We start from the raw sequence: 15,833 nt of genomic DNA on the forward strand, positions 1-15,833 counted from the left end.
AATGCAACATGACAAAATGTCTCACGTCGGCCCCTGCCCTTAATTTGTTTACCAGCCAACTGTATCACTTTTATCTTTCTCTCTCTCTCTCACACACACACACACACACACACACACACACATACACATGCTCTCACACACACACACACACACACACACACACACACACACACACACACACACACATACACATACACACATACACATGCTCGCACACGCACACACAGCCACTCACATCCAAACTTCCACACAAAAGCATGCAAAGGAATGCATGCAAACACTTACTCTCTCTTTCTATTTGTTTATATCCTGCTCTCTTTATCTCTCTCTCACACACACACACACAAACATTCAGTATACTCATATGTGCATGTACACACAATGAGAAAAGGAGTACAATGAAGCTCACACAGACAGAGACTAACACACACACACACACACACACACACACACACCTATGTATGTGCACAATAAAGGAGTACAATGAAGCTCACACAGACAGAGACTAACACACACACACACACACACACACACACCTATGTATGTGCACAATAAAAGGATGGAAACTAGCGTACAACATCACTCAGTTACCATTAGACATGTTTATGTATCGCCATGTAGACAAGGACAGCCAGTAATGCATCCACTCAGCCTTCCAAACATATACACACTTATTACCAGAACAGACACACTTTATAATCCACTGTAGATAAACATACATAAACACACACATTTTTGTACATAAACACACACATTTTAATCATATACACATGGAGAGAGGATACACAAAGACACACACACACACACACATACTGTACAGTACATACACAGACACATACACACACGCACACACACACACACACACATACACACACACACACACACACACAGAGACACATACATACACAGACACATACAGTACACACACGCACAGACACACGCACACACAGAAAGAGAGTGAGAGAGAAAGAAAGGAGTGAGCACAAGTAGACTTGTACACTTGCTCATTAAAACTTGTACACACACTTCTGACAGAACTGGCACACATGCACTTGTCAAATGACACCCACTAAAACAGACACAAGTGCTGACACTCATTAAGACATTTCCACATAATACAGCGGACTCACACACACACACATACATACGAACTCACACACATACATACGGACTCACACATAATTGGTAAACACACATGCAGATAGACAAGCAAACTCACTGCAGTAAGGACACACTCAAAATCAATTTATTGAAACACACACACACATGCACAGACACACACACACACACACACACACACACACACACTCACTCACAAGAACAGCGGAAAGGTTTTCAAATGTTTGTGTTTGATGCACAACCAAGTGTATGTATATAGTGTAAATGTATACAGTTATGTATGGAGTTAGAGAACACAAAGAGAGACGCACACACACACACACATACACACACACACACAAACACACACACACAGACACACACTGAGACACATACACACACAGAAGCTGCTTTCGGATATAACCTCCGGAGTATATGCAGAGCTTTGTCAAACGGATGTTCGACCCATCGGGTGATTCAGACATGATGCTAACCTGCGCAACCTTATGCTGACAAATGTGTGAACGACACCGACGCACATTAACAGAATCTCATTGTGGTTGAACAGGTTGAACGTGGTTGAACACTCACATGAACAGAATCTCCGCATGTTCTTCGCTTCATTCAGACACAAGCTCATTTACATAATGTCCGTCGGAAATACTAGGAGGGGAATTAGTGGAACAGCCGGCTAAGTTCGGACTTCCAAATGACCGTTTATGTTGTTCAGATATACGGCCCAACCGTTTAACATCTGCAGAACCTCCGGTCTTACACGTACATCTGAATGCAGCTAGACACACACACACACACACACACACACACACACACACATACACACACACACACACACACACACATACACACACACACACACACACACACACACACATACACACACACACACACACACATACACACACACGCACACGCACAGTAGTGTTGCTAACAGATTTGTTGTTTGTTGTTTTCTGTTTTCCTCACTGTGACCTTAAACCCTCTCCTCTCTAATCTGTTCTTCCATCTCCTGCTATATCCTGCCCCCTCTTTCTCTTTTTCACCCTCTCCTTCTTCTTTCCCTCCCTTGCTCTCCTTCTCTTTCCACTGACTCTGTATCCTTCCTTCTCTCCCTACCCTTCCACCCCTCCTCTTCTCTCTTTCTCTTCCCCCATCCTCCCCCCTCCTCTTTTCTCTCATTTCCTTCATCCTCCCATCCCCTCCCATTCCATCCCTTATCCTCTTCTCTCTCTCTGTCTTCCCCCCATCCCCACCTCTCTCTCTCTCTCCTTCTTCCCCCATCCCCACCTCTCTCTCTCTCTTCCCCATCCCCACCTCTCTCTCTCTCTTCCCCATCCCCTCCTCTCTCTCTTCCCCATCCCCACCTCTCTCTCTCTCTCTCTTCCCCTCCTCTCTCTCTCTTCCCCATCCCCACCTCTCTCTCTCTCTCTCTCTTCCCCATCCCCACCTCTCTCTCTCTCTCTCTCTCTTCCCCATCCTCTCTCTCTCTCTCTCTTCCCCCCATCCCCACCTCTCTCTCTCTCTCTCTCTTCCCCATCCCCACCTCTCTCTCTCTCTCTCTCTCTCTTCCCCATCCCCACCTCTCTCTCTCTCTCTCTTCCCCTCCTCTCTCTCTCTTCCCCATCCCCACCTCTCTCTCTCTCTCTCTTCCCCCCATCCCCACTCCTCCTGATGCAGGTGAGATGGAGGAGCTGGAGTCCCTCTGGCTGACGGGCATTTGCCACAACGAGAAGAACGAGGTCATGAGCTCGCAGCTGGACGTGGACAACATGGCCGGCGTCTTCTACATGCTGGCGGCCGCCATGGTGCTCTCGCTGCTCACCTTCATCGCCGAGCACCTCTTCTACTGGCAGCTGCGCTTCTGCTTCATGGGCGTGTGCTCCGGCCAGCCCGGCCTCACCTTCTCCATCAGCAGGGTGAGTGGACATGCGCACACACACACACACACACATGCACACACACACACACGCACACACATACGCACGCACACACGCACACACACACATACACACGCACGCATACGCACACACACGCATACGCACACACACACACATATACATATACACACACACATATATATATATATATATATATATACATGTAGTCATACACACACATACCCAAACAAATACAAGCCAGACACCACCTTCTCCATCAATAATTCAGCATTTCCAAACCAAAACATTTAAACAGATAAAATACAAAGAATATGTAGTAGTTGTATTGCATCTGCATGGAACAAATCTGACATGGTGTGTGTGTGCTTGTGTGGTGTCATGTGATGTTTTGTTCGTACATCATGTGAAGTACACAGTAAGAACAATGTACACAGAGGATGCCAGTTTGAGACAGTTGGTTGGCCTCGATAGTCGTAGTCAGTCACATCTCTCGCTAAATGAATTCCATGGAAAATAAATAAATGAATGAGACAACAGCAGTGTAGTCAACTCTACAAACATACATACATTAAGGGCTCTATTTTGCACTCTAGTTCCGGCGCAAGCGGTCCCGGTTGATATTTTGCAGTTTCAGAAAATAATTCCGCCACAGACCAGGAACCTCCTGGTCTAAAGTCAGTGGCGCAAATTCAGATGCTATTTTAAGGGTGCATGCATGGCCACAGGCCTGCAGGAATGAATGCTATGCACACCGATCTACAGACACCCTGTGCACAGATGGAAACATTCAAAGCCTTGATAATATTTGTAGCCTATATAGTACATCTACATGCAATATCTTTACAACAACAACGCCTAATTACGACCTATTAATTTGGACAACTTTATACAGCCCTATAAAGGCTAAAGTTACCTTTAGTTTTGTTCCAATTTACGGTTGTGTATGGCTTTAAACATCATATGTGCTTTAACATCAGCCTATAAGCATTATTCCAGCTGCGCTAAGGTTTTGACAAGCACCACGATTTTGCCTACCTTTGCCTACCTTTTGCCTACCTTGTTGTAGCCCATCTGTAACCCATCTGAAATAACTCCAAGCTTTGCTATGTTCCGTCCAGCCTTTCGTTATTTTCAAAAAACTTTTTATATCCATGATGGCCTTGAAGTCTTGAGTTTGTGAATTTGCTTAAATAAGCTTATTATGTGCTGTTAACCAGCAACCATAGACAGTAAAAGAAAGCAGCAAGTAGTCTTGACTACAATTTCTGTAGTTGCTGCGTCCATTCATTGTTATTCTCTCTCCTGCTCAAACAAATGCTGTGCGTGCATTAAGTTGATGATAACGTGTTTACAAACTCTACTTTACATAAAATATTGTAAATAGCCTATTGTCATGCAGTTAATGGGATACTGTGCAGAGTTGGAAAGTTAGGTCAACTTGGAAACTGTTTCTGTTGCCTGATGGTAAGGTACAGTCGTAGCTTACACCTGCAGGAGCGCTTGCTTGGGCGCCTGTGTTGCGCAATGCACTTTGCTCCTCTCATCTATACGACGCAGTTCCCATTTCTTCAAACCATACATAATTACAAGGACAAATATTGCTACACGAGGGAAATCAGTGTGGTGTCCGATGTGAAAAAATAGGTATAAATCTAGCGTACACATTTCCACGAATCACGGATGTGTTGATGACATAAATTAGGAAATATTAGAGGACTTAATGAGACGTGATGTTGAACTGCATGCCGATGCCATTTAACCCAAATGCCCCGGCAGCAGCACGGGAGAGGAGAGCTTATCTGACAGATCTGCATTGTCTATACTCTATAGTGAGGTAGATTACATTGCAAAAATATCACCATGCATTCATAACCTCGTGATTCAGTGAGAGTGATCCCAAAACATCGGAAAGTGACATTTCTGTATTACATTTTGTCAAGAGGAAAAATCAATAGCAAACTGTTCCCAACTGACTGTAGCGCTGTAAACCGTTCCTGGCTGTGCCTGGCAATTCCGCCATCATAATAGCAATCCGCTATGGAACAAGCGTGCCTGTTGTTAAAAGTAATGTGAGATGACGCTCTGATTGGTTTGTTGCACGTTACGCCCAAACCACACTCATGATTAATGTAGCTACCTCAACCACCCCATTTTAGATTTGCGTCGGGCGCAACAGTCATTAACTCATTAACTAAATAGAAACAGCGCCCAAGATCCGCCCACAAAGCGATTTGCGCGGAGTCAATTGCGCTAAAGTTCACAATATAGCCCAAAGACTCTTAACCCTTTTTTTTTTCAAACCCACCAACACCCCACCCTCTTCGGAGGACAACTTTATTTTTAATACAGATATACATTTTTGATATACTATTCAATTTTGATATTTTGATATACTACTTGAATTCACTGTTATCCTACCATCCACCCTATTTTAGTGTGAACATCAAGAAGCCTCTTTATTCGACTTAACAACGACGGCCTCTTGTAACAATGTGAATAAATGTCAGCTTGATTTTTCAAGAGTCATCCTTAAAGTCGTCTTTAAAATTGCAAAGGACAGGGCATTATTTACAGTTGGACTGAGGCACCATAAAATAAAATAAAAATAATATTATTCATAGACTTGAAAATAAAAATAACTTTTTAAAAGACAATTGGCTTGGTTCTCAGAAGGTATGATGATGATACAGGACATTAAAAAAACAATACCCGTTCGGGATACTCGGTTTTCAGTTATAAAACGGCCATTAAACATTTAAACACCCAAGACTGAAGCCCAGTTCACTTCAAAGCTCAAAGAGACGAGATGAAAGATTCAAGTTTTTCAGGTTTTTTAGAGTAGACTGAGGAGTGCGATTCTGTGGAATGAAGGCAGCAGGCTTGGGAGTGAGTGTGTTCCTTCCTCTGCGTTTCCATTTCAGTGTTTTTGGGCGTTGATGAAAAGAGGGGCTAGCAAGTGGTATTGAGACAATGCTAATATGGAGCAGATACATAGGAAACAACAACAACATAGGAAACAAATAACAACAACATAGGAAACAAATAACAACAACATAGGAAACAAATAACAACCTAGGAAACAAATAACAACAACAACATAGGAAACAAATAACAACAACAACATAGGAAACAAATAACAACAACATAGGAAACCACAACAACATAGGAAACAAATAACAACCTAGGAAACATATAACAACCTAGGAAACAAATAACAACAACATAGGAAACAAATAACAACAACAACATAGGAAACAAATAACAACAACATAATAGGAAACAAATAACAACAACATAGGAAACCACAACAACATAGGAAACAAATAACAACAACATAGGAAACAACAACAACATAGGAAACAAATGACAACAACCTAGGAAACAAATAACAACAACATAGGAAACCACAACAACATAGGAAACAAATAACAACCTAGGAAACATATAACAACCTAGGAAACAAATAACAACAACAACATAGGAACAGGCAATGGACAAACAGCCTGTTCTCGGACAGAAAGCGAGAGACAAACACGTAACAGATATGTACAAATGTGCGTGTGAGTCATTAACAAAACTCGCTTACAAAAAATACTTCTTTATCTCATCTGAGGTCTGCTACTCTAGTCTTACGCACTAGGAACACAATTTTGTTTAGATTTAGTTAGCCCATATTAGCCCATTAGCCCTGGTGTGACTACTGCATCCATACCATATTGGGTCCAGGTGTGACTACAGCATCCATACCATATTGGGTCCAGGTGTGACTACAGCATCCATACCATATTGGGTCCAGGTGTGGCTACAGCATCCATACCATATTGGGTCCAGGTGTGACTACTGCATCCATACCATATTGGGTCAACCCAAGTCATTTCCTGGTCCCAACCCATCTCTCTCTCTATCCCACTCACTTCCTGTCACTCTTCACTGTCCTGCCTCAATAAAGCAACCCCCCCCCCATAAAATAAATAAATAAATAAATGTTGTATAAAACATAAAAATAAAACAGTGCCTGTACATTCTGTAGAATCTAGCTAACAGTAGCCCTGTGGCTAAATTACTCTGCATCACACCCATAGATAACATTACAAATTTTGCATTAATTTGCATTATGTTGTCAGACATATTACTGCAGGAGTGAAAGGAGGGTGGGTTGTTTTGTGGTTCGTCCTGGACTAAGTGAAATCCATTCCAGTCACAGATTGTACATTTTGTCATGCCGCAGGTGATTAATAATACACTAATGGAGTTTCTGATTCGCTTTTAAATGGTTGCCTAAAAAAGGCTGTCGTGTCAGCAGAGATGAGAGATTTTAGGTCTACTCTTGTTGCTCATAATTAGATTTTGTTTTTAAGTGGGTGTGCTTGTGTATTGGGGCTACTCTTCGTTGTCTATGAGGTGTGTGTGTGTGTGTGGTGTGTGTGTGTGTGTGTGTGCCTTTATGTGAGATAATAAATAATAAAAATAAATATATCAGAGAGGGAGAGATTGAGAAATCGGCTTAGCTTCTCCCTGACACACTCATGCACACACACGCACACGCACACACACACACACACACACACACACACACACACTTAGGCTTAGGTTTATTTGAACGCGTCATACACCAGGTCCTTTCACAAAAGCGAGGCAGAGAGTACCCTTCAGAGAGATGGAAAGAAGAAAGGGATAGAGTGAGGGAAAGCAAGAGAGGGTGAAAGAGAGAGAGAGAGAAGGATGAGGGAGAGAGAGACGGAGGGTGTTCTGCTCTTTGAGAGAATTCACCAGGATGAGTCAGAGGGACCCAGCAAAACAAATGACAGATGTTCTCCAGGTTACAGACACACACACACACACACACACAGACACACACACACACACACACAAACACAAACACACAGACATACAGTACACACACACATACACGCACGCACACACAGACACACACATACACAGACATACACGTGCACAGACACAAACAAAGACACACACATACACACACAGACAAACAGACACACACACACAGACACACACACACACAGAAAAACACTCGTACACACACACACACTCATACACACAGAGTCAGGTACACTTCCCCATCAGGCAGTAGAAACCAGGTTATCAGCTTAAAATGCAGTGGCAGAGACGTGGAGTTGAGAGAAGGAAAGAGAGGGAGAGAGAGAGGAGACAGAGAATGTGTGTGTGTGTGTGTATGTCTGTGTGTGTGTGTGAGAGAGTGAGAGAGCGAGATGAGGAACCTGTAAATAAAGTGTCTATGTGAGAAAGAGACTTGACTTTTAAAACCCTTTATTTAAAACAGCATTTAAAAAGAAAGCACTGAAATACCAATTACTGAAAATAATCAGTCTGTTTCACACATTCAAAACAAACCTCCCAAAGTCATTAAGGGGGAATTATTCCCTCATTTGCACCGCTAGTTCTCCCAGAACTGAGCCACTTACTCAGATTGGGGGTGAAATTAAGCTATAAGTCCCATGAGGCTGTAAGCTAAAGTGACGTTAGAACATAAACATAAATCAAACATATTAAATAAGCAAAACATATATAAACATAAAGTTCTTCGGCAATAAAGGTTGCACAGCAACTCAGACGCAGCAATTGATTTTTGTATGCTGCATTGATACTAATGGAATGTGGCTTCGGACGTGGTTCAGTCAGCCATAATCAAAGGCCCAAACTGTTCATTTTAGGACATGCATTTGCGAGCTATTCTCATTTCCACCAGAGATTGCAACGTGCATATCGTGTCAGCATCCTGACCTTACTGACCTTATTTGTTTGGTTTATGGGGGTTTCGTGGCACAGAGAGACAGAAAGGTTAGACAAAGAACATGGAGACTGGAGACCGGGCCAATGGCTAAATAATAGCAACTAAATACACGTGTCAGGTCTTGACTGAAGACGTTGCTGGCAACTCTGATGATGGGGGGGGGGGGGGGGGGGGGATGGATAGATGAAGGAGAATGGTAGATGAAGGAGCAAAAAAAGTAGATGATGTAGAGAAAGGTAGATGAAGGCATATATGATGGAGAGAAAAGTAGATGAATGACAGGAAGGTAGATGAAAGAGCAAAAAGATAGATGATGGAGAGAAAGGTAGATGAAGGAATAAAAAAGTAGATGATGGAGAGAAAGGTAGATGAAGGAGAGTGAGAGAATGAGTGCAGAAAGCAGGTGACACATGCAAAAGGATAACTTTACACAGTGAAAGAGAGGGAAAAGATGGAAAGAAAAGGTAGAACAGGAGAATAAGTGATTGAGCAGGAACCAGGCGAGCTGCCTCTGAACATAACTGGAGACAGTCAACAACAAACGAAAGGAAAGGCCTGAAAGGAAGTCAAGGCCAGTTAAATGATTTTGTATACATTTCATTTCATTATTTTATACAATGTGCTTTACATAAATAAAAGCAGCAAAAGGAAATAAAGACATAGTGAAAATATTACAAATAGAATTTATAGAAAGTAAAGAACTAGTTCAAAAGAAAGAGAGAGAGAGTGTGTGTGTGTGTGTGTGTGTGTGTGAGAGAGAGAGAGAGAGAGAGAGACAGAGTGTGTGTGTGTGTGTGTGTGAGAGAGAGAGAGAGAGAGAGAGACAGAGTGTGTGTGTGTGTGTGTGTGAGAGAGAGAGAGAGAGAGAGAGAGAGAGTGAGTGTGTGTGTGTGTGTGAGCGAGTGTGTGTGTGTGAGAGAGAGAGAGAGTGACTAAGCGATGGATGAAGAGTGGCTGTGACGGGATGTCTCCGAGGAGGCCCTGAACTCCCGGCGGGGAGCTTGACCTTGGACCTTTCCCGTCTAAAAACGTTTTTGCTAAACACACACACACACACACACACACATATGCACTTTCACATATTTCCACACACACATATGCACTTATATTTCCATATACACTCACAAAATCATACATAGACATAGACACAGATGCACAGTCACATACTAGACAGACAGACACACAGACACACACATAAGTACACTAAGCATCACACATTAGTACATACCATGTGCACACATGTGTGAATACGACCACACACACACACACACACACACACACACACACACACACACACAAAGGGTGTCTTGAAAAGTCTTGAACTCCTCGCAGGGCACATAAAATATTCATCAAAGAAGATAGCATACTCTAATGAATTGTACAAACAGTGTTTAGAGGATCCCCACCCGTCTTTATAATGACTAGCTTGTCTTGACTAAGGGAAAGTGGAGTTTTCTTGCCAAGCACTGAACAGAGAAGAGAAACGCCACAATAATCTTAATCTAGAGAGATGAATGAACAGAGAAGAGAAACGCCACAATAATCTTAATCTAGAGAGATGAATGAACAGAGAAGAGAAACGCCACAATAATCTTAATCTAGAGAAATTAATGAACAGAGAAGAGAAACGCCACAATAATCTTAATCTAGAGAAATTAATGAACAAAGATGAGAAACGCCACAATAATCTTAATCTAGAGAGATGAATGAACAGAGAAGAAAAACGCCATAATAATCTTAATCTAGAGAGGTGCATCAAACTGCACTTTCATCTGTGAGTGACAGGGCTGATGGACTGGGTATGTCAGCAGAGGAAGAGACAGAGAGAGAGGGAGTGTGTCTGTGTGTGTGTGTGTCTGTGAGAGAGAGAGAGAGAGAGAGAGAGAGAGAGAGAGGTAGGGAAAGGCAAAGAAACTCTGTGATGATCTCAGCTGAATTTTAATCTCGTCGATCGAAACCATCGACCGTCGCTTTGGAAACCACAGTCGTCGTGCGTCGCCGGCCTGTCCTCGTCAATCATGTGTTGTTCCTGCCCTAATCAAGTGCTCCATCTCGCCCTGTCTGTCCAGGTCCCCTTAGCTCTCACGCTTTCACCCTCCTCTTTCTCTGTCTGTCTGTCTATCTATCTATCTATCTATCTATCTATCTATCACTCTATCTATCACTCTATCTGTCTATCTATCTATCTATCTATCACTCTATCTGTCTATCTATCAATCTATCTATCTATCTATCAATCTATCTATCTATCTATCTATCTATCTATCTATCTATCTATCTATCTATCTATCTATCACTCTATCTGTCTATCTATCTATCTATCTATCTATCTATCTATCTATTTATCTATCTATAACTCTTTCCATGCCTCCCCTTCCTCCTTAGATAAAACATTGTAAGATTAATGTTTGTATGGATGTATGCGTTTGTGTGTGTGTGTATGTATTTACATGCATATATGTTAGAGTGTATGTGTATTTAGAGCATGCAATGTTTATCTATGTGTGTGTGTTGGACTGTATGTAAATGTGTGTATGTGGGGTGTGAGTGTGTGTTTGTGTGTGTGTGTGTGCATGAGAATGTGTGTAGCTGTTGTGTGTGTGTGCGTGTGTGTGTGCGTGTGTGTGTGTGTGCGTGTGTGACAGCGGAGTGCTCAGTATGATGTGCAGTAGTAATGAACTCATTAGTCAGTCTGTAATGTAGTGCTTCAGCCTCTGTGGCCTGCCATCTTGTTCTGCCTGCCTCCATCTCTCACACTCTCTCTCTCTCTCTCTCTCTCTCTCTTCCTCTCTCTCTCCCTGCCTCCATCTCTCTCTCTCACTCTCTCTCTCTCTTACTCTCTCTCTCTCTCTCCCTGCCTCCATCTCTCACACTCTCTCTCTCTCTCTCTCTCTCTCTCTGGCGTAGCCCCAGCTAAAATACTCCATGCAAGGGATATGTGATTTTAACGCTGCACAAAACATTAAATGATCTCTTTCTCTCCCTCTCTGTCTCCATCTCTCTTTCTCTCACTGTCTCCATCTCTCTTTCTCTCCCTCTCTGTCTCTCTCTCTCTTTCTCTCCCTCCCTGTCTCTCTCTCTCTTTCTCTCTCTGTCTCTCTGTCTCCATCTCTCTTTTTCTCCCTCCCTGTCTCTCTCTCTCTTTCTCTCTCTGTCTCTCTCTGTCTCCATCTCTCTTTCTCTCCCTCCCTGTCTCTCTCTCTCTTTCTCTCTCTGTCTCTCTGTCTCCATCTCTCTTTCTCTCCCTCCCTGTCTCTCTCTCTTTCTCTCCCTCTCTCTCTGCTCTCTCTCCCCCTCTCCCCCACAGGGCATCTACAGCTGCATCCACGGCGTGCAGATCGAGGAGGAGAAGAGCTCAGCGCTGCACTCGCCCTCGGCCACCATGAACGCCAGCATGAGCAACACGCACTCCAACATCCTGCGCCTGCTGCGCACCGCCAAGAGCATGACCTCGGTGCCCGGCGTCAACGGCTCGCCGCACCGCGCCCTCGACTACCCGCCGCCGCCGCTGTCGCACCGCGAGTCCTCCATCTACGACATCGCCGAGCACCGCCGCAGCCTCGGCCCAGGGGTCGTCGGGGTCGGGGTCGGCGGGCACCCCGACTGCAAGCCCCCGCCGCCCTACCTACCCGAGGACGGCCTGTTCGCCGACGTGGACCGGACTTTCGGCAACCTCCACCTGAAGGACACCAACCTGTACCAGGACCACTACCTGCAGCACCACCACCACCACCACCACCACCACCAGGGGGCGCTGCAAGGGCAGCCGCAGCAGCAGCAGCAGGGTTCGGTCGGGGGCCCGGCCGGCCTGCCTCTGGGTATGTCGGCTCCCCTGGCCCTCGCGCGGCCGCATAGCTTAGGCAGCACCACCTCGCTGGATGGGGGAGGCATGTTCGATAGCGACAGTCTCGGGGGAGGGGTGGCGCCCATTTTCACCACGCAGCCACGACAGTCCATGACACAGCGCGGAGGAGGTGGAGGAGGAGGTGGGGTGGGAGGAGGAGGTGGAGGGGGAAGTAAGTTTGACCTGATCGCCGGGCACCAGACCCATCAGAGCTCGGGGTTCAAAGGAGCCGCTCCCGACCTGTACGGTCGCTTTTCCTTCAAGGGGGGCGCCGGGAGCTCGAACTTCCTGGCCGGACATGAGCGTTACTGCAGTGGAGGAGGGGGAGGGGGAGGGGGGGCAGGGTCAGGCGGGGACGACGGCAACGTTCGCTCCGACACGTCGGACATCTCCACGCACACGGTCACCTACGGCAACCTGGAGGGCAACGCCAAGCGCCGCAAGCAGCAGTACCACGACAGCCTCCGGCGCCGGCCGGCCTCGGCCAAGCTGCGCCGCGAGCAGGACGCCGACACGGACTTCGGCTTCCGCCGGCGGCAGCACCACCACCACACCATCCACCACCACCAGCACGGCGGCGGTCACCACGGGGGTCGCCGCGGCCACGGCCACCACGGACGGCGGTCCGTCTCGCCGCCCCTGGAGCGCAGCGCCAGCGCCAAGGGCAACCACTCGTCCACGTCCTACCTGTACCGCGGCCAGGACAAGGAGGGCGGAGGCGGACGGGACTTCCGCGACTTCTACGTGGACCAGTTCCGTGCCAAGGAGTCCGTGTCGCCGTGGGAGCACATGGATCTGAACGACGGAGGCGTGGGAGAGAGAGGTGGAGTAGGAGGAGGAGGAGGAGGAGGAGGAGGAGGAGGGGTGAACGCCAGTCTTGTGCCCGTGGAGGATTTCCTGAAAGGTAAAAGCAAGAAGACGGAGGGGACGAAGGTTGGTGGTGGAGGAGGAGGAGGAGGAGGAGGAGGAGGTGGCGGATCTTCGCCGGTCCCTCCGGGGCCTCATGCATGCTGGGAAAAGAGCTTGGGGGTGGGCGGCTTGGCGGGAGGTGACTGGGAGTGTCGCAACTGCCACAGCCATAGCGGAGGAGGAGGAGGAGGAGGAGGAGGTGGTGGGGGGAAGGCGATGGTTCTGCATGGGGTCATGGGAGTGGGCGCAGGGTACCCAGGGATGGGGGGAGTGATCGGGGGAGGAGGAGGAGGAGAGCGAGAAAGAGAGCGAGAGAGAGAAAGAGGCGGCGGCAGCGGTGGTGGTGGGGGGGGTAGCCGACCGACCTCGGCCTCCTGCAAGCGCTGCGAGTCCTGCAAGAAGCAGCCGGGCAACCTGTACAACATCAGCGAGGACTTCAACCAGTCGCGCCGCGCCGCCAACCAGACGGCCGCTGCCGCCGCCGCCGGCAGTGGTGGTGGTGTCCAGCGCCGCAAGTTCGGACCGGGCGGCAGGGTGCTGCGCCGCCAGCACTCCTACGACACCTTTGTGGAGTTGCAGAAGGAAGGGGCGGGCCGAGGGGGCAGTGGTGGTGGATTCGGGGGCGGATGGGGAGGAGGTGGGGATGGTGGAGGAGGAGGAGGAGGTGGGGGGGGGGGGGTCGGCCGCGCTCCCGCCCCCCAGGAGCGTGAGCCTGAAAGACAAAGAGCGCTTCCTGGAGGGCCCCAGCCCGTACACGCAGATGTTCGAGCGCTACGCCGCCGAACGGGGCGACCGGGAGAGTGGATCCTCCTTCCTGGGCAGGGATCGGGGGAAGGCCGGCGGCTCGTCGTTCAGCCTGTACGGCCGCGAGCGCGGCGAGCGCGGCGAGGGAGCGTTCCACCGGCGCTCGGTCGGGGAGCGCGACCTCCGCGAGCGGGAGCGGGAGAGGGAACGAGGGCTGGGTGGTGGATTTGGTGGTGGTGGTGGTGGTGGTGGTGCTCGAGGGTCGGGGACTTACTCCTTGTCTAAATCTCTCTACCCAGATAAGGTGAGCCAGAACCCCTTCATCCCGACGTTCGGCGACGACCAGTGCCTCTTGCACGGCCACAGCCACGGCCACTCGTACTACGTGAAAAATCCGCAGCAGCAGCCGCAGCAGCAGCAGTCGTCGCCGTCGCCGCAGCAACAGCCGCAGCCCCAGCAGGCGTTGCCCCAGCAACCGCCTCAGCCACTCCTCAACAACAGCCGCACCGACTTCCGGAGCCCCATGGGCGTCACGTCGTACTTGCCGGCGTCCGCCGCCGCCGGGGTCCTGTCCAACATGGGCCCTGGCGGCCGCTACCCCAAGGACATGTGCTTGGGGGGCCCCATGGGGAACCACCAGGTCGGGGTGGTGTCAGCGGGCAACAACAAACTGCTGTCGGCGAGGGACGCGGGGCTGGGCGTGGGCCCGGGGGGGCAGCGGGGGCCGTTTAACGGCTCCACCAACGGTCACGTGTACGAGAAGCTGTCCAGCATCGAGTCGGACGTCTGACGGACTTTGACCGGGCCACGCGGCGAGAACTGAGAAACGGGTGAACGGACGAACGGACGGACGGACAGACAGGATTTTTATTTCTTTTTATTTGTTCCTTTTTTATTTTGAAAATAATAAGGCCAGAGATAGAGGGAACACAAGAGAAAGAGGGAGAAAGAGAGAGAGACAAATAAAAGACAGAGCGGAGGAGAGAGAGAGAGAGACAGACTGAGCAAGACCAGGTGGCGACAAAGAGACACTGTGACAACTTCAGGAGTTAGGAAATGGGATTAATGAATTAATCAATTAATCAAGACACTCTGGACTGACGAGACTTGGAGGAGACAATGTCCCCTTTGTTTCTTGCGTTGCTTTCTTGTTTTTGTTTCATTATTCTTTTCGTTTTTTAGCGAGATAGGGGGGCCAGCGCTTCCTACACGTCCGGCGTCGCGTCGCTGCGTTGTTCTGACGGACCTCACGTACTGTGTTGGAGGAGAAGAACAGGACCACCCTTCTCACTGGAGAGACGGAGAGAGAGAAAGAGGGGATACCTCTCGTTTTTTTTCTTTTTTCTTTTCTTTCGTCTCTCTTTCACCTGTTCTTTACACCAAATCAGAGGTTTGATCTCCTGCCTAGCTTGCTATGGGAACATGGTACAATCACGATTGATCGAGAAAAACTACTTTACTGTATTGAAGTAACAGGGTAACACTCACAATAACTGTTGATAATATTGTTTAAAAAGAAATGATATTAAATATGATTACTATGTTT

General features: G+C 47.6%; 1 protein-coding gene across 1 annotated transcript in view; it reads left to right on the forward strand.

Moving 5' to 3' along the window:
* Positions 1 to 15,833, forward strand: part of grin2bb (glutamate receptor, ionotropic, N-methyl D-aspartate 2B, genome duplicate b) — an 85,187-nt gene extending 69,354 nt beyond the window's left edge. The window contains 3 exon segments of the mRNA XM_042103470.1: positions 2,794 to 3,032; positions 12,098 to 14,163; positions 14,210 to 15,833. Coding sequence (XP_041959404.1) covers positions 2,794 to 3,032; positions 12,098 to 14,163; positions 14,210 to 15,077 — 3,173 coding nt within the window. The 3' untranslated portion in view covers positions 15,078 to 15,833.

Source organism: Alosa sapidissima, chromosome 9 (genome assembly GCF_018492685.1).
Source record: "Alosa sapidissima isolate fAloSap1 chromosome 9, fAloSap1.pri, whole genome shotgun sequence".
Classification (NCBI taxonomy): domain Eukaryota; kingdom Metazoa; phylum Chordata; class Actinopteri; order Clupeiformes; family Clupeidae; genus Alosa; species Alosa sapidissima.